Source organism: Alexandromys fortis, unplaced genomic scaffold (assembly GCF_014885135.2).
Source record: "Alexandromys fortis isolate MF-2015 unplaced genomic scaffold, M_Fortis_MF-2015_v1.1 scaffold_27, whole genome shotgun sequence".
NCBI classification, from domain to species: domain Eukaryota; kingdom Metazoa; phylum Chordata; class Mammalia; order Rodentia; family Cricetidae; genus Alexandromys; species Alexandromys fortis.
This window is the reverse complement of record NW_026067952.1, coordinates 10,412,491-10,440,223: the sequence shown is the minus strand read 5'-3', so window position 1 is coordinate 10,440,223 and position 27,733 is coordinate 10,412,491. Positions and strand designations below refer to the sequence as shown.

The following is a 27,733-nucleotide window of genomic DNA, read 5'->3' as shown; positions in this document are numbered from 1 at the left end:
TGTCACCCCACAAGGTGATTGTATGTGTCCCCTCTACAAGCACTTCCTGGAATGGGATAAATTGAAACTTCTCCCTGTGTTCATTGCCAGGCTCCAGGGTGACCATGTCCCTTTCTCAAGAAATGCCTATGTCATCTGAGTGTTGCCCAAAGTCAGGGGGCCAGCCTTCCCTGACCTGGGCCTTCCTCTGGCCGTGAAGCCTGAGACATGTCTGTGGTCAGCCAGAGTCTCTAAGGTATTTTTCACACATGCTGTTTTCTTGTGTCTGAGGAGAGCCCTCTCCTTCCAGGCCTGTCTGAGAGTTGTGTCTGCTGACCTGAACTGAACTCCTGGTTTTCCCTATTTAGCCCTGCATTCCTTTCATCCCTTTCTCAACTGCCCAGGATTCTTGGCTTCTGCTTCTGTTACCCAATACACCACCTGTCACTCCAGGCACAGTGAATGAGCCTGTTGACACCGCCTTTCTATTCTGGGATGCACTTGGTCATTCAGAATAATGAAGAGAGCCAGCAATTGAGGTGTACGGTGCCTGGCAGCGTCTGGCTTTGCTCATTGGATTCAGAGCCTGCAATGGCTATGAAAAGCCTGGGTTTTGTGACCTGTTACTGAGGTTTGATGTCAGCACTCCAAGTGAGGTAGATTTTGAAACTCTTTCCGAGCAGTGCTTTGTAGGCGGGGCTCCTGGGAAATTAGCAGCCAGGTTGACAAGCTGTGAGCTAGAATTTGAAAAGCTAGGGCTTATTTTCTGCATCCCCTCCCCCACCTCCCACCAGGTCAGGCAGACTGTACACATTGAAGGTTGGCGCTGGGCTGGAGTGCTGGCATCTTGACACTGTCTTCTTACCAGCACCTGTTCATGTGGTTATAGCTATGGTGCACAGTAGGAAATTTGTGGTTAATTCCCATCCTCAGAAACTGTACCTCTTGTTTTAGTACTGCTGGAGGTGATGGTGATAAATAAGCCCCGGGGCATAGAGCATTCACTGTGCTAGGGCTCTGAGGAGAACTAGATGATTTGTGGGCTCAGCACAGGGTCAACAAGGGGTTAGTGCTGCCCCTTCAGATTGCTCATTGAATACAGTGGTGGAAATGAATTTCAGGAAGCACTCCACTTGGGTGCCTGGGCAGGGAATGGGAGTTAGTGAGGATGAACAGGTCAAGGATAGAGCAGGAGAGGGAAAACTCAGGTTGGTGGGAGGAGAGAAGCAAGACTCTAATCTTTTGTCCTAGAAGGACAGAGTTTTGCTGGTGGGGGGAAGGGGGAAATCCCCAGACTTCTGGAGGTGGCAGAGTCACTTCTCTGGGAGAGCAAGGCTAATGTGAGGGAGGAGAGGATTCAGATCCATGTGACCCATTCCAATTGAGATGGCCTTGGACCTCCTTGTGGCCCTCCCAAGTGCACTGGGGCTGTGGAGACAGTAGTCTGTCTGATGTGCTGTAAGATTCTCTGATTGCAGCCCAGCTCTGAGGGATTCCGTGGACATGGAGGAGGGTTGAGAAGTCGAGGACCTTGCTGAGAGGAGGCTACTCTCTTTTCTCTCTTGGCCTCTTTCCCACCTAAAATTTTGCAAAGCTGTGCTCTGCTCAGTGTCTGTCCTGCTGTACCTTGGCCCATCCTGCTTTGCTCCTTGCCAGTGGTTTGGCCATCCATCCAAATTTTGTGTCTTCCAGAAGGGCCTGGTTTGTCTCCCAGGAGGTATGCACACCCTGTTTTGTTCAGAAAGCATGGTTTCAGGAGTGGTAGTGGTTCACCCCATGAACAGTGGAAAACACCCCCATGTCATTACCTCGACTCCCCCACCAAACCATTGAGTATCACACCCCTTCTGTGGATGGTCAGGGCTATGGCCTCTTTATGACCCCTCATGGAATGATATAGTAGGGGTTGTGCTCCCAGCCCTGTACTTTCCGTGTGTGCTCCTCTGTGAAGTGGGGGAGTAACAGAGCCTGCCTCATGTCTTGGTTTGAGGATTTAGTCAGCTACCATATAGTGGAAGTCAGTTCTTATTGCTCATGGTAATTATGTTCCCAATGAATACTAAACCCTGGCTCCTGTGTGAAATACAGGGTCACACTGAGTCTCTGGTCACAGTTTCTCCAGTCAATCAGTACACTTATTTCATGTGTGATTCCACTTAAAATATTTATTATTTAATATAAAATTGGTTTATTAATGTTGAACTCAGGGCCAAGAGCTTGAATGAAATGTATCTAACACATTTTTTCTTGCCCATGGACACTGGGCAGCCCTTCTGCAGTACACTTGGGATTCATTAAACAGGCTTCCAGAAAACCATGACGAGCGCAGCAATAAACAGCATGAAAAGGGCTCCTGCCGGCTGGATGAGAGCCAGCATGAGAGGGCGGTGTCACCTCTATCTTTTGGGAGTGTGTGCTTGAGACACACATGTCAGAATGACCATAAAAGCCCCAGGGTTTGTGCTTAGAGTTGATGTGAAGAGTAGAATCCTTGAACACGAGGGTCAGCTCATCTCTGGAACTCTTACTAAGGCCTGACCTCGGTTCCCCTCATCGTCATTACCTATAGGAGTACAGCATAACTTCTGAGCGGGCCAGGGCCAGGGCCAGCTCCTTGCTTTGTAACTGTCACCTGTGTGACACCTTTGTAACCTGTTGACTTCTGTGGACACTGAGGCCCAAAGCAGGTGCAGATAGAGTCCCTGAGTGGGACTGGGTAGGTTGGACCTTTGAGATTGAAAGGTCTCATAGTGCCATAAGTTGAATTCTTCCAGGGAGCAGGATGGAAAGGGACAAGAAGTGTAGAACAGGAGGCAAACCCCAAGGAGCAGGAATGTGTGGGTGATGCAGGTGAGGGTAGCTGTAGATGGAGACAAGGGTGGGAAAGCAGTTGGGGACGTTCTACTATGGAGCAGCCCTTGGGTACCCTGTGGTTGAAGAGCATCTCCTGGTGCCTTGGCCCCTCCCTAATATGCAGGGGATCGTGGGACCTGGAGAGTACTAGCCTGAAAGGTGTTGTCAGTCCAGTGTTGTTGACCTGAGGCACCTCAAGGGAGGTGGTGCTGCTACACAGCAGCTGTCAGCAGGACGGTGGCTCTGAGGGTAACCTGTCCCTGATGCTGGCTTTACTGCATAGAATTCTTTCCAGCTTCCCTACTTCTGAGGTGGAGACAGGAACGAGAGACAAGTCTGGGATTGAATGGTGGCATCTTGGAGCAGTTTCTGCCATAACACAGAGAATGTCTGTTCTAGCTTAGGATTGGCAGCCTCTTGTTGAGTAGGAGCAGGAATGAGATCTTCAGGCCTAGCAGCACCACTAGAAGGAAATAAGGGAACTTGAGTCTGAAGTCAGCCCTGTCTACTCATGTGGAGCCTGGAGCTGGGAGGCCTCCTACGACTCTAAGGTCTGTTCCCTGTTTCCTTCCTGTCATCCATTCCTTGAGGTGTCTAGGGCCTTTCTCCTCTATCTTCACCATGCCCCCAAGAGCCAGCAGCCTGAGGAAGCAGTGGCTTTGGGATCACCTAGCCCAGCTCCCAAGCGAAGCACTTGTAGAAACTAGCTTCTTAGGGACTGCTGTGGGCTCCCTTAGGAGATGGAGTCCCAGCCACCCTGAGTGTCTGATGCTCTGTCTAGCTAACAGACACTCTGGCTTTAAAAAGCAGAATGTGGAAACATTCACCTGACCTGGCAGTGGGTAAAATCTTTAATATTTTACTTTTTGAGACAGTCTCATTGTAACCCCAGCTGATCTTGAACTTGCTATGTAGTGGAAGTTAGCTTTGAACTCCTGATCCTCTTGTCTGTACCTTCCATATGGTTAAGTCATACACAGGTGCCACTATACGGTGCCTGCCAGATGAAATCTTGAAGCAAAAAGGCAGAAATGAAGTACTCTGGTCCCCTACTTCAAAGAAAAGAGGATTTGTGTGCTGAGGGACAAGGATGCTAACTGCTTTGAGACTGTGTTGCAAATTGGCTTCTGCCTTGGCATGAGGGGCCTGCATGACTGAGTGGTGGGAGGGAAGCATGTGGTTGGGGTACATATGAATCATCACGCTGTGGCTTAGCAGACGCTGTGAAGTTTATACTGAAAGGGTGCTCACTCCCAGACTTCTCAGGGAAAGTCAGAACTTTCCAGTAATGAACCAAGAGTTAGTTGGTGAACATTTAAACTATGTTGTACTCTGACACCGACATCTCTGAGGGCAGGGAGGCAGCAATCAATCGTGAGAACGCAGAGCTATGCTTCTCAGTTCTAACCTCTTAGGTCTCTAGGCCATTTGCCTCCCTCTGAAGTTGATTTGACATTTGCAGCCTCTAGGCTAGGCACTGGACACCAACACACAAGCACCATGATTAAACATGAGCACAACCCTAACCCTGAGTATTCCAGTTGATGGAGAGAGGGAAGGCACAGGGTGGAGGTGCTGATAGGCCAGGAAGTGCAAGGATGGAGAAAGGCTCCGTCTGGAAGAGGCATTTGTAGAGACACTTGAAAGTGTGGTGTGTCTGGAGGAGGCACACTGACAAAGTGGGAGGAGTGGAAGCCATAGAGAAAGGTTAGTGGGGACCAAAACAGGGTCCTGAATCAGGAAGGCTCTTAGAACCTTGAAGACTAATGTGTTGGGCCAAAACAAAGTACACGCAGATAAATGGATGCCAGAGGCTGGTGTCAGTTGTCTTCCTTTATTGCTTTCCTCATTATTGAAATAGACTTTCCCACTGAAACCAGGACTTACATTTGAGCTAGACTGACTAGCCAACAATCCCCTGGAATCCACCTGTCTGTGTCCCGTCCCTCCCCCACCCCCAGTGCTATGCTCAGCTTTTATGTGGGTTTTGGGGTTCCAAATTGAGTCCCAGTGTTTGCTGAGCAAGCCCTTTACCTACTGAGCCACCTCCTCATCATTAAATTTTATTCTTTAAGGTTTTGCTTGGTTTGGTTTTAGATTTTTTTTTTTTTTTCTGATATAGGGTCTCTATGTGTAACAGCCCTGGCTGTCCTGGAACTCTTTGTACCAGGCTGGCCTCAAACTCCCAGAGATCCTCCTGTTGCTGCTTCCCAAGTGCTAGGATTAAAGGTTGTGCCATCATGCCTGGCTAATTTTAATATGTATATTTTTTGTTTGTGTGTGTACGCACACACATATGTGCAGGTATGGAGACCAGAGGAAGGTATCAGGTGTCCTGTTCTTTTCTCCTTATTTCTGTGAATCAGGGGCATGCTGGACCGAGCTCTCTTGTTTTTGTTTTGTTTCTTCTTTTTTTTTTTTTTTTATTACATTTAGTGTGTGTGCACATGTGTTACAGTGTGCGTGTGGAAGCCAGAGGACAACTATGGGAGTTAGTTCTCTCTTACATTTGGCTATAAGCACCTTTACCCACTGAGCCACATTGCCAGTCTGGGTAAGCTGGAGGCCATGAGCCCTTCCATTCTCTTGTCTCTCCTACCCCTAGCACTGAAGTTACAGGAGCATACAGCCACGCCCAGCTTTTATGGGGTCTTCATGATTACACAGCAAGTAATGTTACCCACAAAGAAAGAGGATGTCACTCTGAGCCCAGGCCTACATAGAACTTGGAGCATCCCTGAATTCAAACAGGTTCTAGGATTACGGTATGGGCATGTACTTAACCTGAACAAAAAAAACCTTAATTTTTGGCAGTTGTAGAATTTGGGTAGCAATAATGAGGTTCATTTTCTTATTCAACAGCTGTTTATTGACAGCCTTCAGTCCTTGAGTCATTATCCTGAGTCTATGCCAGAACAGAATTCCCACTACGGCTCCTGGCCTATCGCAAGTGACGAGTAAATCCTGAAAGGTGACGAAAGAAAAGGAAGTGACACTTGAACACACAAGGAACTGTCGTGGGAGAGGTGGCCAGAATGAGGTGTTGGCAGTAGCAAAGGTCAGGCCCTAGCCTATGTTCGCATGAGAGAAATGAGAGCAGTCCTGTGTGAGGTCAGGGTCCAGTAGAGGTATGCCTTCCCCCTAAGGAGCCCCAAGTCCTCTCTGCTGTATTCCCAGAGACAAATCCAAGATAATTCATTTTTTCTGTTATTTGTCTTCCAGTCCTTACTGCCTTTGGTCTAGCCTCTCACACATTCACTCTCCTCTAATGCCAGGATTCAGGCCTCTGTGTTCTTCAGGCAGACCCTGGCCCTTTGTAACCCTGAGAGGTAACATTTTTGCTACCACCATACATAGTATCTGTTCCACCATTCAAATGATGACAAGGACCCTGTCTAGTTCTGAGTTGTTCCCTCCCCTTAAGAGGTGAGTTCTTGGCATTTTCATAGTATTGCCTTCAGTGTGACAATCTTGGGCATAAACCCACCACCACCGTCACTGAAACCTGCTTCCTCTGGGACTTTTAGGCCAGGCATTCCCATTCCTGAAAGCCTAGTAAGTCAGCCCTGTCTGCTGTGCTCTGGTAGCATTGATTTTGGTAATTGCCCTGTATGTTCATCTTGTTATGGAACCTTCTGTCTCCCCATACTGGTCACAGACCCTGTAGCTGGGAACTTACGAATCTGACCTAGTTCCTCTTTCCTAGATGCCAGTAGGACTATTCCATGCTGGGCCATGCCCAGCCTGGCTTCTGTGATGTAGCCTATGTCGTCATTCCTTTTCTGCAAGGTGACTGCTTCATAACTGGTGAATGGCAGAGCAGGATTTGAACCTGGGCTTGTCTGGTTCATGCTGCTTCCTGGCTTCAGAACCCTTACCAGAATAGAATAACTTGAGACAAGCAGGAGAACTCCTGCCCTCAGTCACAGTGGTGCGTCTATCCCAGAGTAAGAGTGTAGGGCGGGGATGCTTTGAGTTTGCCAAGGACTGTGTGAATATGGTGTGCTGTTGCCAGTTGAAAGTACCAGATAGATGAGGACACTGGAAAGCCCAGAAAGCAAACTCCTGCCCCCAAAGTCAGGTCTCTGCCTTCAGTCTCGATCCTTCCTGCCCTAGCAGTAGGATCTGGGCTTGGATATGCCTATGCCTCTGTGCCCAGCTGGGAGGGTGCCAAGGCCTGGGAAACAGTGAGGTGGGCTGTACAGTTCAGTAAATGTAGTTGCCACTGAGCACTGCTAACTCTGGGCACATTCTCCAGCCTTTCTGAGGTGCATGTACCTATCTGTAAAATGGGTATGATTGATACCCCACCTTATAGAGCCACAAAGCCAACTTTAATCTGTCAGCCTGTGTAGTAAAGCCTGCCCCTCCTCCTACCTCTCCTATGGTCTTCCTTTTAACCCAGAAATGTAGCTATCCTCCACATCCTCAGTGATCTCCCCTTAATTTAGTGACAGAGACTGCAGGTGAGTCTATGTGAGGAAGTCCTGTTTCCTCCAGAGGCTTGAGCAGAGCTGGGAAGTTTGAGAGTGGGAAATAAGAACTGAGTGCAAACGCCCAGGCATATCACCAGTCTCCTGGCCACTGCTGCTGTAGCAACACTTGTCTTAAGTTTTAACTCACTTCATTGCAGGTTTATGTGCAAGAAACAATAGAGAAAGAAGGTAACCTGTATTGCCCTGTAGCCAGTTTCCATGGATTTTACACCAGTTGCTAATCTGTTCTCATTTTTAAAGAATCTGGTCATTTCAAAAATGTTATAAAAATAGTCATTCACTGTGAAACTTTGAGGGATTGCTTCACCCACTAGGCACAAATGACATGAGATTCATTTACGTCACCATGTGGCTTAATTCATTTCTTCTCACTCCCTAGTGTACTCAATAGTATAGATGTGCCACCATTCAATCACTTAGCTACTTGTTTTCAATTTCTGGGTTTTACAGAGAGAATTGCCTGAACTTGCATGTTTATTTCTTTATGCTACTTGCCTGATTATTCTTGCCGAGTTGTGTGATAATTGCATGTCTGATTTTATAAGAAAATGCCAATCCTTTTTCCAAGGTGGTTGTGTGTGTCACTCCGTTTCTCCACAGCCTTAGTGTTTGATCGTGCCTCTTCCCCATAGCCATTCTATCAGGTTGTGGAGTGCCGTTCTCTACTGGTACATAGAGGGCTTTCTCCAGCCTCTGTGGCACCGGGCCTTATTTGTGGATTGCTATTGAGTGGGTACCATCTCTTTGATGAGTAACCCCTACTCCCTTGGAGGGGCTGGCTTGGGTCCCTGTAGGAGAGGGCACTCAAGACCTGGATAGGGGCTTATTTGGTGTGCCCTCATAGGAGAGGACACTTAGAAGGAAGGACTGAGAAAGGTCCCTGTTGAGATGTGCACTGCTGGAGGAATTCATCTGGTTCCAGACAGTGCAGCCTAGGAAGCGAGCACTAACCTGTGCTGATGTGTGCCCTGCTGCTGCCAGCCCCAGCTGACTCAGACTTTTGGCAATGCCTGTTTTCCTGAATCTTAGCAGGAACAGATAGAAGGATCAGGCATGGTGGAAGTAAGTGGGTGAGAATGGCAACGTGTTATGTATTTTTTTTTTTTTTTTTTGTCAGATGGGCAGAATGTTCACACAGAAGGAGTGGGGAAGGAAAGTAGAAAAAAGGCTAAGAAGCTGCAGGACCCAAAGGGTCACAGAATGACCTGGGGAAGGCAAGATAAGTTCCTCTGTTGATACTGCCTCCTCCTGACATTGGTCATGCTTTGTCACAGCCTTGTGAAGAGCATCTTCAAGTAATATTGCTTCCCCACTAGACTTGGCCTTGCAAGAGGGTAGACAGGGCCTATGCACCTGTATTGGTCATTGCTGTGTGTGACTCTCACTCTCTTCAGAATCCTCTGGTAAGGTCAGAGCTTGGCCAAGTCAGGCAGGGCCTCTGCGGGTTAGAGCCTTCACCTTCATCTTGCCCTCCTCTCGCCCATCTGCAGGTTCATCATGCCTTGTGGCTTATAAGAAGACCCCACCACCGGTCCCTCCACGTACTACATCAAAGCCGTTCATCTCAGTCACTGTCCAGAGCAGTACCGAGTCTGCTCAGGACACCTACTTGGACAGTCAAGACCACAAGAGTGAAGTGACAAGCCAGTCCGGCTTGAGCAACTCATCAGATAGCCTGGACAGCAGTACCCGGCCACCCAGCGTGACACGTGGTGGAATCAGCCCAGGCCCTGACGCTCCGGAGCCACCCCCTAAGCATGCAGCTCTGAAGAGTGAACAAGGGACACTGACGAGCTCTGAGTCCCATTCTGAGGCCATCCCCAAAAGGAAACTGTCGTCGATAGGAATACAAGTAGGGGTCCTTTTTGCTTTGTCTTCTGTCCACTCTGTGCACCGGCCTGTGTGTAATTACATCTAGTGGAGGCCCACTAGGTCTCCCAGGAAGAAGTGTTTTGTCTGTCTATTCGGGGGCATCTGCCCCAAATGGCCCAACTAAATTTTGCCTGTAGCCACACTCGCTTGTATCCAGCCACCCATGCTGTGGGTCCATAGCTGTGGACATGTTTCTGATCCTCCAGTGGGTTGTCCCAGTGAATGTAGTTACACTCAGCCAGCAAGCTCCTGTATACTGTTTGCTGTCCACTGTCTGTCTGTCCACTTCATCCTTTGCCCTGCCAGAAAATCCATGGGAGGTGGGGGCTGGTTTAACAGTTCTCTAATCCAAGGTCAGCTCGATACGGAAGCCATGGCCCCGCTTGGCAGCGGGAGCATCGTGGAGCATAGACGCTGATGGGCTAGAAGCCTGGGACCAGGGCCCTTGAGCCATGGGGGTTGTTCAAGGGGAACTTGACCCAGAGCCCACTCAGGCCTTGGGGACAGGTAGGTCTCTTAAAGCACCAGACCCATGGTGAAGTGAGAAGTGTGATGGCAGTCTCTATGCCTCCCTTCATAAAAAAAGGGTCCAGATAGGCAGGACGGCCCTGTGGCCCAAGCCCCAAGTTCCATCTAGAAGCCAAATCTATTGTATACTTAAATCCACGGTATCCAGCTTACCTTCCACTGCCTGGCAGTACCCCGTTTCAGGTGTCTGTCTTCTGTTAGCCGAGTGAGGCAAATTGAGCTCAGCCTTGCAGTTTCCAAGAATTGATCCAAATCCAGAGAGTCCTCTGCTAGCTGCTGGACCTCCAGACTAAAGTAGAAGGCAGTGAGGGAGGCAAGGCCAGCTGTAGTAGAAGATGGGGTCAGGGGTGTGGGGAAATGGAGGACCACTTCCAAGCCAGCAGGAGGTCGACAACAAGGTGAGATGTATTGCAGCAGCATTAGGGCTACAGGAATGTTTCTCCTCAGCAGGAGTGAGTGGATGTGATCAGGTTGACGATAAAACACTAAAATGTAAAAGGAGTGAGGGATGCAGAGGGAGCCTGGACAGAACAAAAAATGCTGGCAGTTCCTTATCTTTGCCTGGGTTCCCAAGAAACGGCTCTGGCCTTCCAGGTCCGTCCTCCCCCCACCTCCCACTGTGTACTAAAAGGAAGTTGGACAGATCCCCCTGGCTTCCAGCTGGGTTTCTTCAGGAGTACCAGCACTTGCCCCCATGGCCTCTTTTGAACATAGAAGTTGCCCAGTATTTGACCCTTGGTCCTTTTTGACCACCATGTCTTTGTTTCGGAGGACCACCTCCTTGTTGGCCAAACCAGATTCTCTTCCCTCTTAGAAGGTCAGGGGAAGGAACTCTGAGAGCCTTCTGAGCACCTCCTTCACCTGACTCCAACCATGCTCTCACTATCTTTGGAGACAGCTGTGCTTCCCGAGCTGGCTCTTGCCAAAGAAAGTGACTTTATTCCTATTCCAGAAAGCTGTTCTGACCCCCGAGCCTAGAACCCCAGCCCCTGAGACTTTCTTCCCACACTGACACCTCAAGCCCCAGGTCACGTGTGAGCTCCCCCTTGTATTGGAGCCTTGACGGGTGGGCTTTGCTGGCTGCTCCATGGCTGGGCCCAGGGCATGAGTGTTGTCATATTTCCTCCCCTTTACAAAGCAAGTATGACAAGTCCAGGGACAGGATCCCATAGCATCGCTGGCTCTGGGTTCTGGGTTTGAGAACTGCTGTCTGTGATTGGCACTGAGTACAGGTGCTCACCAGTTCCCCTTCCAGGCTGCAGCAGGGTTAGGGGAATTATCTTTGCCTCCAGACAGCCCTCGGCTTCAACTACACCAGATAACGGCTGTGGCTTTGTGTGTGTTCTCTCCCGTCGTCCTTTTTCTCTCTGACCGTGTAAAGGAGAGGACTAGAAGGAGCGGTTCCCACCTCTCGGAGGACAACGGACCCAAAGCGATCGATGTGATGGCGCCCTCCTCAGAGTAGGGAAAGCCAGTCATCTCCATCCCCTCCCGCCTCTGCGCGAATGAGCAGTGCCCGGCTTAATCTGGCCCTACTTGGGCCCACGTGCAGTGTCTGCATGCCTCGTGTCTGTCCGTCCACATGTCTGTTTGCGTCGTCCCACTAATGTGAATTTCAGCAGCAAGTGTGGTGTTTGTTTTTATTCTTGTCTTTGTCTCCGTGGCGTTGCTGTCGTTGTCCTTCAATAAGGTTGACTGCATTCAGCCAGTGCCAAAAGAGGAGCCCAGTCCCGCTACCAAATTCCAGTCCATCGGGGTTCAGGTAGAGGACGACTGGCGGTAAGTTGGACAGAGGTGTGGTGGCTGCTATTCCCCTCTCCTCTCCCTCCCTCCGCCCTCACCTCTCCTGCTCTCCCTAACCCACTTCTCCTTGCTGGATTTCTAATAACCAAGCCGGGTGTGGGCGTGGGTGGTGGCTCAGGTGTGGGGGCTGGGCAGGGCAGGCGGGTGGACACATGAGCACTTGCTCTAGACCAGTCACCCTAAGGGGAACAAGCCTAGGCTGGGCTGTAGCCCCCAGCTCCCCTGATGTTGGTGGTCTTCCTAGCCCCACTGCAGTAAACAGACAACCTTATGACCTTGTCCTTGTGTGTGTGTGCGCGTGTGGGCATGGGCAGGGTGGCAAGGGCTGAGCAGAGAATGAGCGGGAGGCTGTGGGACCCGCTTCAGGCGCATGGTGAGCAGATGATGCATCCGTTTCTCTGTCTCCCCGTGTGTCCAGGTCAGGTGGCCTCTGGTTTCTGACCCTCTTGGTGACTCACTCCTTCTTGTCCCCACCCTGCCCCCACAGAAGCAGCGTCCCCTCTCACAGCATGTCCTCCCGTCGGGACACTGACTCCGATACCCAGGATGCCAATGACTCCAGCTGTAAGTCATCTGAGAGGAGTCTCCCAGACTGTACCCCACACCCCAATTCCATCAGCATTGATGCTGGCCCCCGACAGGCCCCCAAGATTGCCCAGATCAAGCGCAACCTCTCCTATGGAGATAACAGCGACCCTGCCCTGGAGGCGTCTTCGCTGCCCCCACCTGACCCTTGGCTGGAGACCTCCTCCAGCTCCCCAGCAGAGCCAGCCCAGCCCGGGGCCTGCCGCAGGGATGGCTACTGGTTCCTGAAGCTCCTTCAGGCAGAAACAGAGAGACTGGAAGGCTGGTGCTGCCAGATGGACAAGGAGACCAAAGAGAACAACCTCTCTGAAGAAGGTGGGTCTTCCAAGGGTGATCCCCTGGGTATCTGGTGTCAAGCCATCCTCAGAGCTTCTCAGGGAGGAGCATAGGCTCTGTTCTTGGGCCTTTTTTGTGAGCTTGCCTCTGGGTGTTCATTCTTTCCACCTGCCTAACCTGACCTCTTCCCTTCATGGACATTATGGTGATTATGGTGATTGTAGCTGCCTGTGGTGCAGGCTGTGGGCTCAGCAGCACAGGATCCCAGCTCAGTCGCCTGTTTCTGATCTTCATCTCTAGCCGCGTAAGCACCTTGTGAGGACTGACTGTGGGAATTAGTGGAAAGGCCCTGATGAAGTGCTGGACACAAAGCTGCCACCCTAATTACACCTTCCCAGCTCTTTATTGAGTGCTTACTGCCCACCAGGTACATCTTACCTGGCCCCAGCAGGAGGAAACTATAAATGCAGAGACAGAAGTTTCTGCTTTTCCACTTAGTTTCTGTCAATACTGTGCATACTTAAAAAGAAAGAAGGTAAGAGATGGCCTCTGGCAAGGATTGCCTGCAGTCGGGCTGAGCTAGCATGTAGGAGGTCCTGGGTTCATCCACTAACACTACCGAAACAGAAGGGGATAATGGGAAGGGACTGGTGGTATTCAGGGAGTCTGAATCAGGGCATGGCAGGTGGGGGCAGCCTCCAGGAACCTTTAGGCCATCACCTGTACTGACTGTTCTGCCAGAGCTTAGCTTCCCAATTGGTTCCTAACTGAAGATTCAGGAAGGACAGATAGATCTTCAGAGTACAGATAGGTTGTCCCAGTGGCCCTGATGATATATTCTGAGGACACCTTTGATGATTCAGAGGGCGCTGGTGGAGTCTGTTTTTACTGCTCTTTGTGCCTGTTCCCAGCTTTGATGTCACACCCACCTTTGGGGCAGGGAACTCCTGAGGTGTGTGAGGCGTGTACCTGATACATTTAATAAGGATGCACCTTTAAAAAAAATCAAACCAGTGGCAGAGATCAGAGAGCCACAAGTGTCTCGTGCTCCAGTGGCCGTGCCCTGGCCCGTTCTGCACATTTCTTCTTTGTAGTATGATTGCGTTTAGTTTCTCTCTAAAATGAAGTCACTAAGTATTGATTTCTTAGGGTTTTCTACTTTTCCTGGTTCCCTGGGTCTGTTTCCAGCTACAGGCCTTCTCCTGTTCTTCAGCACCGCCCTTGGCTCTTCCCCATGGGCACTTCACGCTGACTGCATGGTCTTTGTCCCACTTTTCTGGACTAAACTTTATTCTGAGAGCACTTTGTAGATGCTCAGCATGTCCTTCAGAGCTCACAGTTCAGGTGTAAAGTTGAGACTAATACAGTGTGTGTGCGTGCGCACGTGTGTAACAATGCGGAAACTAAAGTGTGATGACTAGGATCATGTTCTCTCAGAACCTTAGAGGCACTGTGTAGGCTTCCATTGCTTATGATGGGAAGTTCAAAACCATCCTGCTTCTCTGTCCTTGGACTTTATCCCTGAAAGCTTTCAGGGTCTTTACTTTCTGGTGAAGCCTCTTAGCAATACGCATGAAATAGATCTTATTTGTTGTTTTGCTAATAGTTAACTGGGCACGCCTGACTTGAAGACTTGGTCTTTGGCTCCATAGAACTAGTCTTATATTAATTTTAAAAAGGAAGGAAGGAAGGAGAAAGAAGAAAGGAAGGAAGAGAAAGAAAAAACAGATGTAGACAGGAATGATGACACACAGCAATACCAGCATGTGAGAAGCAGAGGGTCACTTGAGAGGTCAGCAGGGTCACCTTAAATTTGAGGCCAGTCTGGACCACTGTCGTAGTTTCTTTTTTCTGTTGGCTGTGATGAAATACTGAGAAGGGCTGACAAGATGCCTTACCAGGTAGTGGCACTTGCCACTGATTCCAACTGGCGTGTAATGCAGGACTCATACGGTAGAAGGAAAGAACTTACTCCTACACGTTGCCCTCTGATTGCCACACGTGTGCTGTGACATACATACCCACACACAGCAAATAAGCAAATGTAACAAAACAAATTAATGCCCAAATGCATTTGGGATGCAGAGACAAGTGAATCTCTGTGAATTTGAGGTTAGTAAATGGCAATTTCAAGGCCAGCCAGAGCTTCATAGTAAGACCCTGTCTCCAAAAAGCAAAACAAAACAAAGCAAAAAAAAAAAAAAACTGACAAAAGCAACTTACAGGAGAAACGATTTATTTACGCTGACTCACACTTTCAGAGCATGGTCCATTGTGACAGGAAGTCAGGGGCTTGCAGCGACTGGCCTCTGCACATCTGGAACAGAGTCATGAATGCTTGCTGCAGCTCAGTTTTTTTCTCCACTTGTTAATCTAGAACCCCAACCAGGGAATGGCTTACCCACAGTGGGTGGGTCTCAAACAAAATTCCAGATAAACCCCCACACCATGCCAGAGGCCATCTTCCTGGTGAGTCTACATTCTGTAAAGCAGACAGTTAATTCCAGCCGGCACAGCTACCCAGAGACACTATGTCCATAAAACACAAATGTGGAGTGTGGTGGCATATGCCATGATTCCAGCACTTGAGGCAGAGGCCAGGGGTATTACTAAAGAGTGAGGCTCGTGTGGGTTGCAGAATGAAATATGTCTCAAAAAAGCAGACAACCACGCCTTTCTCACTTGTATTTGTTCTGTTTCTTTCTCCTTGAAATTCTTGTCAGGTGTCAGAGTTACTGGGTTGATATCTCACCTTTTCTTTCTCCCCCCAGAGTTTTGCTTTGTAGCCCAAGCTAGCTTTGAACTCAGTGTGTAGCCAAGGCTAGCCTCAAACTTTTAGCCTACCAAGTCCAGGACCAGAGGAAAGCACCATCGTACTTTGCCTTTCCTCTTCTCTCTGTATCATGTATTGTCTTTTCTATGTGTTTTTGCAATTTTTTATTTCTTTCATTTCTCAATTGCTTTAGTTACTTAATATTACCTCCACCAACCCATACCCCGGCCCTGAGCCTTCTTGAGATATAACTTACGTACTATAAAATCAATCCTTTTGCAGTAAAAACCCAGACTCGCATGTAGTCACTCAGGCCACCACTAAGGTTTACCCATGTTGTGGCGTGTACCAGTACTTCCTTTGTGTTCCATTTTTATGGATATACTACATCTTGTTTATGCAGTGCATCAGTTGGTGGGCATTTGGATCGTTTCTGTTTGAAGGCTTTTATGACTAGTGCTACAGTGAACTGTACTAGTGAACTGTGAAATTGAACTGATGTACAATTTTAGTGTGACTCTGTACTCATTCTTTGTGTATATATACCCAGGAATGAATTGCTCAACTTTTTTAGAGTAAGCTAAACTATTCTCCAAGGCAGCTGTATATGAAGTTTCTCATTTCCTGGTACCTTTTAAAGTTTAGACAGATTCTCACTGTATAGTACAAGTGGGAATTTGTGGTCATCCTGCTTGCTTTGCCTCTCCAGTATTTTTGTTTTTGTTTTAGTTTATTGAGACAGGGTTTCTCTGTGTAGCCCTGACTCTCCAGGAACTAGCTCTATAGACCAAGCTGGCCTCAAACTCACAGAGATCCACCTGCCTTTGCCTCTCGGTGCTGGGATTGTGTGCCACCACTACCAGGCTCTTTTAAAACTTGCCTAGAACTTAGTATGTCACTCTTCCTGCCTGTGCCTCCCAAGTGCTGGGATTAAAGGTGTGTGCCACCATCACCCGATTCTTAGGATTTCTATTGCTGTGTTTAAAACTCTGAACAAAAGCAACTTAGGAAGAAAAGGGTTTCTTTCAGCTTACAACGCCATCTCTCCTGTCCCAGGACCTAGGTTTGGTTCCTAGCACCCACATGACAGCTCACAACCATCTGTAACTCCAGTTCCAGAAGATCCAATGAATGTGCATGGTACACATACAACTCAGGCACACACACATAAATTTTTAAAGTATAATTACAAAGAAAATCAATTAGACTAATGTGCAGTTGTCGAGACTGAACATGGTACATGTCTGTAATACTGTCACTAGGAGGCTGAGGCAGAAGGCTCTGGAGTTAGTTCAAGGCCAGCTTGCACCATTTAATGAGACCTTGTCTCAGTATTAAGCTTATAGTAGCATGTATTTGTTTAAGGCAGGAACAAGATCCATCAGTCATTGCATGATTGCTATCAATTTGAAGTCATGGTAACCATAACTCTGCGAGTGGTGAGACCACTCCTATTAGTGACAGTTGCTAGTACTGCTGACATGAGTCCTTGAAGAGCTTTTTGGGTAAAGGTCACAGTAAGAGAGCAGAGAAGGCACGGATCTAGGCCGAGGGCATTGTGGGCATGTCTGTGTTGTTCTGAGCACCCATGTTAGAGAAGGGGCCGTGCAGGAGCTAACAGCAGTGCTGGGGTGTCATGAAACGTGTGCTTGGTAGAGAACACAAGAGCTGCTCCCCCAGGAGGGAGGCAGGTTGCATCTGGGAACAAGCCCATCAACCCCGAGTGAGGAATAGGTGCTGACAGCCGTGTAGGTGATGGGGGTGCATGGAGGACCAGTGAAGCTGAGAGTAGGAACCTAGCTGGATGGTGCCTGTGAATCCAAAGGGCTATTTCATGATAACTTTGTTTTCAGTGTAATTGATGCACACTTTGGACATGTTTCTGTATCACACTACTTGCTATAAAAGGTTGAGTTTGTCCCAACACATGCCCTTAAAATTCTGATTTCCCTTTGTGTGTGTGTTGAAGGAGGCACAGCTGCAGAGATCAGAGGACATGTAGCAAGCACTTTACCTACCACCTACCGTGCCATCTTGTCAACCCTGTTTTCTTTGCTTGTTTTTGAGACAAACTCTAATCCTCCTGCCTCTGTCTCAAGTGCTAGGATTAAAGGTATGTGCCACTGTGTAGTGATATTCTTTTGTATTTTAATAAATAAAGCTTTCCTAAAGATCAGAGAGTAAAACAACCACACTGGTCAGCCATACAGACCAAGCACTGGTGGCACACACCTTTAATCCCAGTAGCCACACTATTTAGCCATAGAGGCCAGGTGGTAGTGGTGCATACCTTTAATCTCAGCACTAGAGAGAACTATAAGATGGAAGGAGACAGGTTTCATCTCAGTCTCATTCTGATTCCTGGAGGCAGGATCGCCATTTCAGTCTGAAATAGAGGTAAGAGCTAGTGGCTGGCTGCTTTGCTTTTCTGACCTAGTCACTTGTATTAGTTTAGTAAAACACTGATTGGCCAGTAAATAACCAGGCAGGAAGTACAGGCAGGGCAGCCAGACTAAGAGAATTCTGGAAAGAAAAAAGACAGAGAGTCGATCACCAGCCAGATGCAGAGGAAGTAAATGAGAATGCCTTACTGGGAAAATATACCAAGCCATGTAAACATAGACAAGAATTATGGGTTAATTTAAGCTGTAAGAGCTACTTAATAATAAGCCTGAGTGCTAATAGGACAAGCAGTTTATAATATAAGCCTCTGCTGTGTCTCTGGGACTGAATGGCTGAGGGACCAGGTGAGACAGAAACTTTATGCGGCAACGCTGTGCTTGACCTTTTAAGTCTGGACACCAGGTCTGAGTGTTTCAAGGAAGACCTTGAGCTTATGGTCCTCCTGCTTCAGCCTCGCCTGTAGCTTGGATTGCAGGCCTGCCTTGGCCCAGCTTTGTTGTATCTTGGTGGGATTCTATACAGTCCTAACACTCCTGGTGCTGCCTCGTGGACTGGTTTTTCAGACTGTGTCTTTTGGTTTTGCATTCTCTTTTCAATGTTGCTGCCTTATACATACACCCATCTTCATGTCTATGTGCTGAGTATCTTAAAGTCCTTCATTGCTGATTTGGTTGTCCCTTTTAATAAGAACATATGGTGACGGGTTGATTTTATTTCAGAATTATACAAGTGTAGTTCCTTTCCAGTGTGGTTTATGTATACTTGAGTTTCTCCCCCCTGATCAGTTTGAAGTCCAGTTTTGGAATCCTTCTTGGCATAACAGTAAGCAACGTTAGAATTTGTACCATTGCCTTTATGTATTTCTGCTACATGTACATGTAACACTGAGGATTATGCATGCCACTTTCTTTGGCCTGATTGTGATATTTTAGTCTTGATTGTTTTGTGACACAGGGTTTTACTATGTCACTAAGGTTAGCCTTGAACTCAGCCTCCCAAGTGCTGGGATTACAAGTGTGCATCACCACACTTTTTTTTCTTTCAAACATGGATTTGCTTTTTTCATGTTTTTTAAAAAGTGTGTGTGTGTCGGAGACACGTGTGCCATATGTAGGTGTTTAAGTCAGAGGATAATTTGCCAGGGGTGGTTCTGGGAATGGAGCTCAGGTTATCAGGGTTGGGGAGCAGGTATTTTACCCACTGAGCCATCTCCTGGCCCCTGAAATGCTTTTTCTTGAGCCTGGTAGTGATACACACTTATAATCCCAGGATTTTGGAGGTAAAGGTGGGAGCATCAGGAGTTTCAGGCCAGGCTACACTACATAGCAAGTTCAAGGTCAGCCTGGGCTATGTAAGACCTTGTCTCAAATCAAAAGCAGAAACAAAACCCAGCCATTGTTACTGAGACCCAGTAGTGTTACCCCTTTACCATACACAGTTCATGAAACCTTATTTATCTGCATGTTTGCCTGCACACCAGAAGAGGGCACCAGATCTCATTACAGATTGTTATGAGCCACCAAATGGTTGCTGGGAATTGAACTCAGGACCTCTGGGTCAAGTGCTCTTAACCTCTGAGCCATCTCTCCAGCCACATTTCATGAAGCCTTATTTACAAAGTCATCTAGATGTCATTACTACATAATATACAATATTTTAATCACCCCCAAAAGAAATCTCAAATACCTATTTAGTCACTACTTTTGTGGCAACCTTGAATTTGTAATCCTGCCTTAGTCTCCCACATAAACATTACAGGTAGAGACTGTGGACAGACACTCAGAGGTTAAGAGTACTGACTTCTCTACACAGAGGACCTGGGGTCCGTCCCTAGCATTTACATAGTAGTTTGTTTTATTGTAGGCTTTTTTGTTTTGTTTTGTTTTTCAAGAGAGTTTCTTTGTGTAGCCCTGGCTGTACTGGAACTCACACTATAGACCAGGCTGGCCTCAAACTCAGATCTCTGTCGCCATTTGTTTTAAACAGTGTTGCTGTGTGTCTCCAGACTAGCTTCTGGTTCTCCATCCCAAAGTGCTGAGATAGCATCCTCCATGTTTTCTTACTCTCTGACTAAAAAGTACTTAAAGTATTAAGTGTTTGTGTATGTGATGAGGAAGGTATGGAGGTCAGAGGGCACCTGGTGGAGTCCACTCTCCTTCCATCTTTTTTTTTTTTAATATTTATTTATCATGTATACAATATTCTGTCTGTGTGTATGCCTGCAGGCCAGAAGAGGGCACCAGACCTCATTACAGATGGTTGTGAGCCACCATGTGGTTGCTGGGAATTGAACTCAGGACCTTTGGAAGAGCAGGCAGTGCTCTTAACCTCTGAGCCATCTCTCCAGCCCCCTCTCCTTCCATCCTTACACGGGTTCCAGGGCTGGAACTCGGGTCATCAGGCATATATGACAAGTGCTTTAACCCCCTGAGCCATCTCTGCAGCCCCTCCCCATTTCTTCTTGAGTCCATAATAATTTACATTTCTTTTGAAAAACATTTCCCATTTAAGCTGCTTCTAATTTAGTGCTATGACATTTCCTTAGAAGTGGGGATAAGGTTCTGACTGCAGCAAATAAAGTAACCACCGGTCTCTGCCTCCAAGTGCTGGGATTAACAGTGTGAGCCACTATGCCCAGCTTTCTTCTGTCTATAAGGCAAGGCCTCTCACAGCCGGGAAGACCTCAAACCCTTGCCTCCTGAGTGCTGGAATGACTAGGACTGCCCTGTCTGTTTACATTTTCCATAGTAAGAATTGGTTAGCCGGGTGGTGGTGGTGCACACCTTCAATCCCAGCCTTTGGAAGACAGAAGCAGGTGGATTTCTGTGAGTTTGAGACCAGCCTGGTCTACAAAGTAAGTTCCAGGTCTAAATGGAGAAACTGTCTAAAAAAAAAAAAAAAAAAAAAAAAAACAACCACCAAAAAATAAACAGTGGGTTAATGTATAAATAAGAGCCCATTAGCTTTATGTATATTATATACACACATGTATACATGAGCTCCAATTCTCTCCACCCTAGCACAGCCCATGTTCTATTAACAGTGGGAAATATATATATATATACACACACACACACACACACATATATATACACATGACCGTAGTCCTGTCTTCCATATGTCCATGCCTGGCACCTGTCTAGCACCACCATGTATGCTGAGCTGCTTTCTCTACCTCTCTCAGTCTTAGGAAAAGTCCTCAGTGCTGTGGGCAGTGCCCAACTCCTGATGTCCCAGAAATTCCAGCAGTTCCGGGGACTCTGTGAGCAGAACTTGGTGAGTGACTCTACCTACAGGGCTTCCAGCCAGCCCTTGGCTGCCCTGCCCAGGGATCCCCTTGTAGCCTGTGACCTCTGCACAGAGGAGGTGCTGCCATCATGGCACTAGAGATGGTGGCAAGTACACACCACGTCCAGTCCAGGAAGGACTGAGGCCGTCCTCCAGAAATAGAGCATTAAACCTGGTATAAAGCAACCACATGAGAGTGTAAGTCAGCTGACCAGTTGCGCCTGACTTACTTGTATTTAGTCCATCCTATATCCAAGAGGCTGCTGAAGGTTAGATCTAAGATCTTACCCCTACACCAGGTGGGTCTCCTCCCTTGCTCATTTCAGCCCTGCCCTAGGGCCAGAAGCTGAGTCCCAGACAGCCTGTCCCAGGGTTAGAGTCCCCTTCAACAGATAATCACAGCAGGCTTGGGCCTCTTCTGTTCTTGAGCAGTGTTTTCCAGGGAGGCAGGAAGACCACCCTATAATGAGAACTTGAGCCAGGCAGTGGTGGCACACACCTTCAATCCCAACAAGTGATCTCTGAGTGAGTTCCAGGACAAGGCTCCAAAGCTGCAGAGAAACCCTGTCTTGAAAAACCAAGGAGAGAGAGAGAAAAAAAAACTTGTCCTGCCTAGCACAAGTGAACATGTGCCTTCCTTACCACAACCCTGTAGTAGTGATCCTAGCAATGTCCAGTCACATGTCTGCAGGGCCCACTCATGATGGAACTGCTCCCAGGGACCCCTACCATTGGTGCTGGCCATGACCAGAGCTGTCTTCATTCACTCACAGATCCTGGCCTGGCCCTTCTCAGTCACACCCAGTGCCATGGCCAGAGGCCCGTATGTGTGATGGGGGAGGTAAGATGGATTCTGCCTTGCTGCCCCACTGACCCCCATCTGCCCCACAGAACCCTGATGCCAACCCCCGTCCAACAGCCCAGGACCTGGCAGGGTTCTGGGACCTGCTGCAGCTGTCCATTGAGGACATCAGCATGAAGTTTGACGAGCTCTACCACCTCAAGGCCAACAGCTGGCAACTGGTGGAAACCCCCGAGAAGAGGAAGGTGAGCATGGAGCAGTGCGGAGGGGAAGTCCAGGGACAAATTCCTGGTCGACAATAACGCTGCCCACATCGGTCAGTGCTGCTTGGCTCCCTTCTCCCTGTGTCGTCTTTGAGCTGGGGCTCACGTCCATCACTTTGCGGGGTCCATGCCTGGCATCTGTCCAGCATGCTGCTCACTGAATAGTGGAGGCTGTCCCCAAAGCATGCCATTGTGCTCTGCATGTCTAGTAAAGGGGGTCACCAGTGCTAGTGGAAAAAGCAGAATGGCCCTTCTGGGACCCTGCTGCCGGGAGCACTGGGGTCTGGTTCCAGTTCCGCCTCTTTGTGGCATCGGTGCTTCTGTGAAGCTTAGATGGCCTTCTGTAGATCAGTGGAGCCCAGGGGCCTGTCGGGTTGGGCCCCGGTGCATTCTCACGCAAGGACAGCATGTGGAATATATTGGGTAGAAGGACAGTTGAAGTCACTACTTTGGCTGTATCTGTCTCGGGCTCCTCCTAATAGTTCAAAGCAAGGGTGGGAACAGGTGGGCTTGTCCTCTCCTGCTAGAACATTCTAAGTCTTAAGCTTGCTTTTGCTCCTAAGCCCTGTGCTACTCCCACCATCATTGCTTCTGTGGCTTTCAGATTCTAATATGTGTTGCTTGTGCCAGTCTGGTTTGGAGATGCGGGATGGGGCAATGCCAGCTGCTTGCATTTAGTAAGGGCCAGTGCCACACAAAACGTGGCACCTTTATTTTATTTTTGTTCCCTCCTCGCTGTCTCACTAAAGGAAGAGAAGAAACCACCTCCTCCGGTTCCGAAAAAGCCAGCCAAATCCAAGGCGGCAATGAGCCGCGACAAAGCCTCAGACGCAGGGGACAAACAGCGTCAGGAGGCCAGAAAGAGACTCCTGGCAGCCAAGCGAGCAGCATCTGTGCGGCAGAACTCAGCCACAGAGAGTGCGGACAGCATCGAGATTTATGTCCCTGAGGCCCAGACCAGGCTCTAAGGCCACAAAGGAGAAAGCACTCAATTTTAAATCATTAAAAACTCAATGCAAATGGAACAGCGTTTTCTCACCCTTTAGTATGGTTATTATCTCTAGAGACCCTGAGCCAACTTTCCAATTGACACAAACAAGGGCTCACAATGTGGCTTTTCTGGGTCCCTCTAAGCTTTAGGTTATGAAGACTTGACTCACAAAAAAAATTTAAAAAAATCAAAAACCACAATCTAGACCCTTTTTCCTTTGGGCTGTCACGGCGGACCAGAAGACGACTTGGGCAGCCCTGGCCTCCAGTTTGCAGTCTTTTTACTTGCTCTGTCTGCTGAGAATTAGCTTGTTTACAAGACAACGACAGTCCAAGGCAGCCTTGGGCCCCTGCCATGTCCCTCCCTTCCCAACATCCCACAGCTTTTCTTTTCCCTTCAGAGCTCACACGGGTCACCATCATGGCCAGTAGCTTTCTGGTCCACACCCTTTGGGGCTGAGGGCATAGAGGACAAAAAGAGATGGGCAGCATTCCTCCCTCTCCCCACCCTCCCCGCCAAGTGCTCACACACTGTCGGCCTGCGCACACAGATGAGGTGACTGTCCTCCGCTGCCACCCAGCAGCCTCGGCAGTGTCAGGCTGGACTGGCCTCTGAGCAGACAAGGAAAGTGCTGCTCCTTGGAGCACGTTGGGGAGCCATGGTTGCCATGCTCCAGCCCCTTTCTTCAGCAAAAGAACATTTAGGACTCCCAAGTGGCTTCCAGGGGGTTGTCTGTCCTTGGCTGCACCTTCGTCCACTCCCCCCGGGGCAGGTGGCGGTGTCTGTACGTATGTGTACATATGCACATAGACCTTAGAGTGTATATTTAATAAACGCCCATCTGCTCACCCAAGCCCACCAGCGCCGCTGCCATCGGCTCTCGGGGTACCTGCAGGAGGCAGGTGTGTGAATAGCATATATTTTTACATGTACTATATCTAGGTGTGTGTACAAGTGTGTGTAAAAATAGACCTTGTGTGTAAGCAGCCTCCCTTTTTCAGTTGTCCACCCAACCTATCAGCCCAGCCTCTACAGTTTTTTTATTCTGTTGTAACTTTCATCCCAATCTCCCCTGTACCCCTATTCCCAAGGTGTTCTGAGCCCTGAGCTGCAAAGGCCTGGGCCCACAGAGCAGGATGGGGAGGGCAAGGCTGGGTCAGGCCGCCTGGAGGGGGCCGGACCCAGCAGGCAGTTTGGCATACTGGGGGCTGTTCCATGCTGTGGGTATGGCTCAAGGGCACTGGGGACATCATCTTATCTGGCGCATGCTACAGGGGTCCCCTAGGTGAAGCAAGGCCTGCTCTGGGGGCCTGTTCCAGCTTGGCCGCCCCCTCTGTGACCTTGGGCAAGTCACTTGACCTCTGTGTGCCTCAACTTCCTCCTCTGTAAAGTGGGGTCAGTCCCTGCCCCTCCCTACCTCACAGGCATGTTGTGAGAATAAATGAGGTAACGTGTACCAAGGGCTCATGGCATTATTGTAGTGTGCTGGGCTGCGCTAAGGAGTATGGCAGCAGATGCTACAGGAAAACCCAGCTAGGGCCCCCTCTCAAAAGGCAGCTCTTAGGAGACAAGCTGTCTGGAGGGCATCGGTTAACTTCAGCTGTCGAGTACCTTCTCTGTGAGCCTGGGCAGTCAGCTGAGGCTCAGTGTTCTAAGGGAGCATCGGAGCAACACACTTCCTTCGTGGGTACCACACCAGAAGCGAGGAGGCGGACCAAGACCTGCCCATCAGCACAGCACACTTCCCTCATAGGTACCACCACAGAAGCGAGGAGGCGGACAAAGACCTGTCCATCAGCACAGCACACTTCCCTCATAGGTACCACTACAGAGCGAGGAGAAAAAGACCTGGCCTCCATACGTTTTTCAGTGGTGCCCTCAACAATCTGGGCCACCCAGTGTACTAGGGAATGTGCTCTGCTGTGCCGGGGGAATGCTGCAGGGGCTGCCCCAAAGCTCACCAGGAAGCCTGACGTGGCAGGAAACATGATGTGGAAGAAAGGGTTGCACGGAGTAGTCCAATCCAGGTGGAAGAAGACCTGGGTATTGATGGACAAGACAGGCGGGGAGGTAGATGCCACCCACAGTGGGTTCAGAACATAATATTTAAAAGGTTCTTGGGCCGGGTCCTAGAACCACATACTTATTCCTCCCTTGACCCAACCCATCTAGGAGACCCCAACCCCAGGGCCACAGATTCATCCCCACCTTTTCAACAGTTTGACCCCAGCTGGACCATGCTGGATCTGCATTGCACTTTTCCTTCACCTACCACAGCCAGGGGGATTGAAGGGTAAGTGGTTTCCTGTCATGTAGGACTTAGCTTGTTTTTACATCCCACCTATAACCAGCCTTCAAAGATCGAAGTGAATGCTGAAAAGCCAAGCTAGCCATGAGGGATAGAGGGCAGACAGCTGCCTGACTACTGCCATGAGCCCAGGGACTTGGAGTGTTTGACTACAGCATAGGAGCCTGGCAGAGCCAGCCTGGGGAAGGCTCTTGGGATCAGAAGCATACAGGGTGGGAGAGTCTGTGCAGATGTGGGGCTCTACACCTAGACAGCCTAGAATAGCAGGTTCTAAAGGGAACTCTCCAAATCCGCCTGCATCTCCTGACAGCATTTTCTGCCCTGCCACAAAACTGATGCCACCCTCAAGCAAACGGTCCAGATAGCTCGCCCTTACCCAGGGTATTTGGAGCCTAAAATACCCAACATCCTGCAGGTGGCCCAAGCCCTGTTCCCCTTGATTCGCCCCTGTCCACTGGAGTCCAGTTAGGGCCCTTGATGCTTTAGTCACCAGCTTTTTCTAGTCGGAAGAACCCCCAGCAGCTGTCCCCCTTCCTCTTGGTTTGTGACGGAGATCGTTTTTAAGTGCCCAAGCAGCTTACAGGCTGTCCTTCGGTTTTGGTTTTTGAGGTCTCACTATGTAGCCCAGTCTTGACCTGTGTTCTGACTCTGCCTCCCAGGTGCTAGGATGGCAAGCATCCATCACCCTGCTTCTCCTCTTTTCTGATGGGATTCAAAGCAAACAGTTTTGACAAGACTATGACTTAGATGATGTCCCACCTCCTTTGAGCTTGTCCCATCAGAAAGCACTTGACACTTCTCAGAAAGGCTTACAGCAACTTCCTGGAGGAGCTGGAATGCCTCTGGGCTTCTGTGATTCAGAGACACAGCACTCTCCTGAAGGCTTTGGGGAGTGGAGCAGGGAAGCCCAGGAAATCAGATGAAGCTCCCCAGTGTCCTCAGAACTACCACCCCCGAGCTATAGATCTGAGATACTACCCTTCGAGGACCCCAAAGTCCCCCAGTTGTAAGTCCTCAGACTCTCGCAGAGTCCTCACGGAGTGACTTAGGAGCAAAGAGCTTGGTAAGAGCTGCATAGGGACCTGAGGACGGGAGACCATGTGGGTAAATAGAGTAGAAGACAGACTGACAACCAGGGCAGCTGCAGCAGTGGCGTACGGTCTTACCCAGGATCTAGGGTGTGTCTGCAGCCCCGCTGAACCTGCCATGATACAGGCAGACAGAACTTTTGTGTGGCCCTCTACTGAGGCCCCTTCACATCCTGCCCTCTTGCCAGGGGGCAGCTGTCTCCTTTCAGGCACATGGTCAGTGAGAGCACCCTGGACTCTGCCCTCTCCCCACACTGTGCCCTCCATCTCTTCCCTCTGCTCTCGAGCTGGACGGTGAGGCCTGGGAGAGCCTTCCCCTGCACTTAGTCGAGGCTAGCCTGGCGCCAGCCTGTGTTCTGTGCTTGTGCAGACCTGCTTTCCACCTCCGTCACTGCTGTAGTGATTTACACGTGACAGACATGACTACCTGGCCCGACCCAGGAGACAGGAGCTCCTGAGGCAGGGAGGCAGGCTCTCCTACTGACTCAGAACCCACCACGGAGCTTCGGGGTCAAGGGCTCAGGGGTGAAGCATTTGCCTAGCACATGCTAGTCACTGCTAGGGGGAAGGGGAGGAAATGCCAGGTGTGGTGGAAGACAGCTACAGTGGCTCGGGAGCCAAGGGAGGCAGCTGCTTGAGTTCAGGCGTTAGAGGCCAGCCCAGGCAACATAGTGAGGCCTGTCTCAAAAATGAAAAGAAGGCTGGGGCCGGGTGGTGGCGGCGCACGCCTTTAATCCCAGCACTCGGGAGGCAGAGGCAGGCGGATCTCTGTGAGTTCGAGACCAGCCTGGTCTACAAGAGCTAGTTCCAGGACAGGCTCCAAAACCACAGAGAAACCCTGTCTCGAAAAACCAAAAAAAAAAAACCAAAAAAAAAAAAAAAAAAAAAAAGAAAAGAAGGCTGAGAATGTACGTCAGTGGCAGAGTGTTTGCCTAGTATGCACAGGCCCTGGATTCAAGTCCCCCGCCCCAAAGAACTACCTAAATGACTGACCTGGGGGAGAAGGGACAGATACTTTATCAAGATGGCAACCTTCATCCTGGGCTTTGAAGCCAAGTAGGAAGCTCCAGAGGCTGTGGAGGAATCCGCTAGCAGAGGCCAAGGCCCGTGCTGCTGCTCAGACAGGCTGCCCTGGGAAGGCCTTGAGTGCTAGGTCAGGAGTATGGCCTGCAGCAGGGCCTGCTCTAGGCAACAGGGACGTCATCGGCACAGAACCCTAACCCCTGGCTCCAGCCTGTCTGGACTGGTTCCAGCCAACACTACAAGTTGTCTCTGAGGCATCAGCAGACAACACCTCAAGATTCAGTAGGGAGTCTGCTAGGCCAGCAGCCCGCACATCTAAATCTATAGTCCGCACTTTGGGTGGGCGTTGCCTTAACTAGGTGACCACAGTGCACACTGCCAGCAACGGGGACGTCTACTTGG

At 49.4% G+C, this 27,733-nt stretch overlaps 1 protein-coding gene across 3 annotated transcripts in view; it reads left to right on the top strand.

Moving 5' to 3' along the window:
- Positions 1-24,368, top strand: part of Dlgap4 (DLG associated protein 4) — a 147,260-nt gene extending 122,892 nt beyond the window's left edge. For all 3 annotated transcript variants that reach the window (XM_050150807.1, XM_050150808.1, XM_050150809.1), the window contains 6 exons: positions 8,819-9,180; positions 11,419-11,507; positions 12,019-12,431; positions 20,753-20,844; positions 21,748-21,903; positions 22,671-24,368. In XM_050150807.1, the coding sequence (XP_050006764.1) occupies positions 8,819-9,180; positions 11,419-11,507; positions 12,019-12,431; positions 20,753-20,844; positions 21,748-21,903; positions 22,671-22,889 (1,331 nt within the window). In that variant the 3' untranslated portion in view covers positions 22,890-24,368. The remainder of the gene's footprint in view (positions 1-8,818; positions 9,181-11,418; positions 11,508-12,018; positions 12,432-20,752; positions 20,845-21,747; positions 21,904-22,670) is intronic.
- The last annotated feature ends 3,365 nt before the right edge of the window (positions 24,369-27,733 follow it).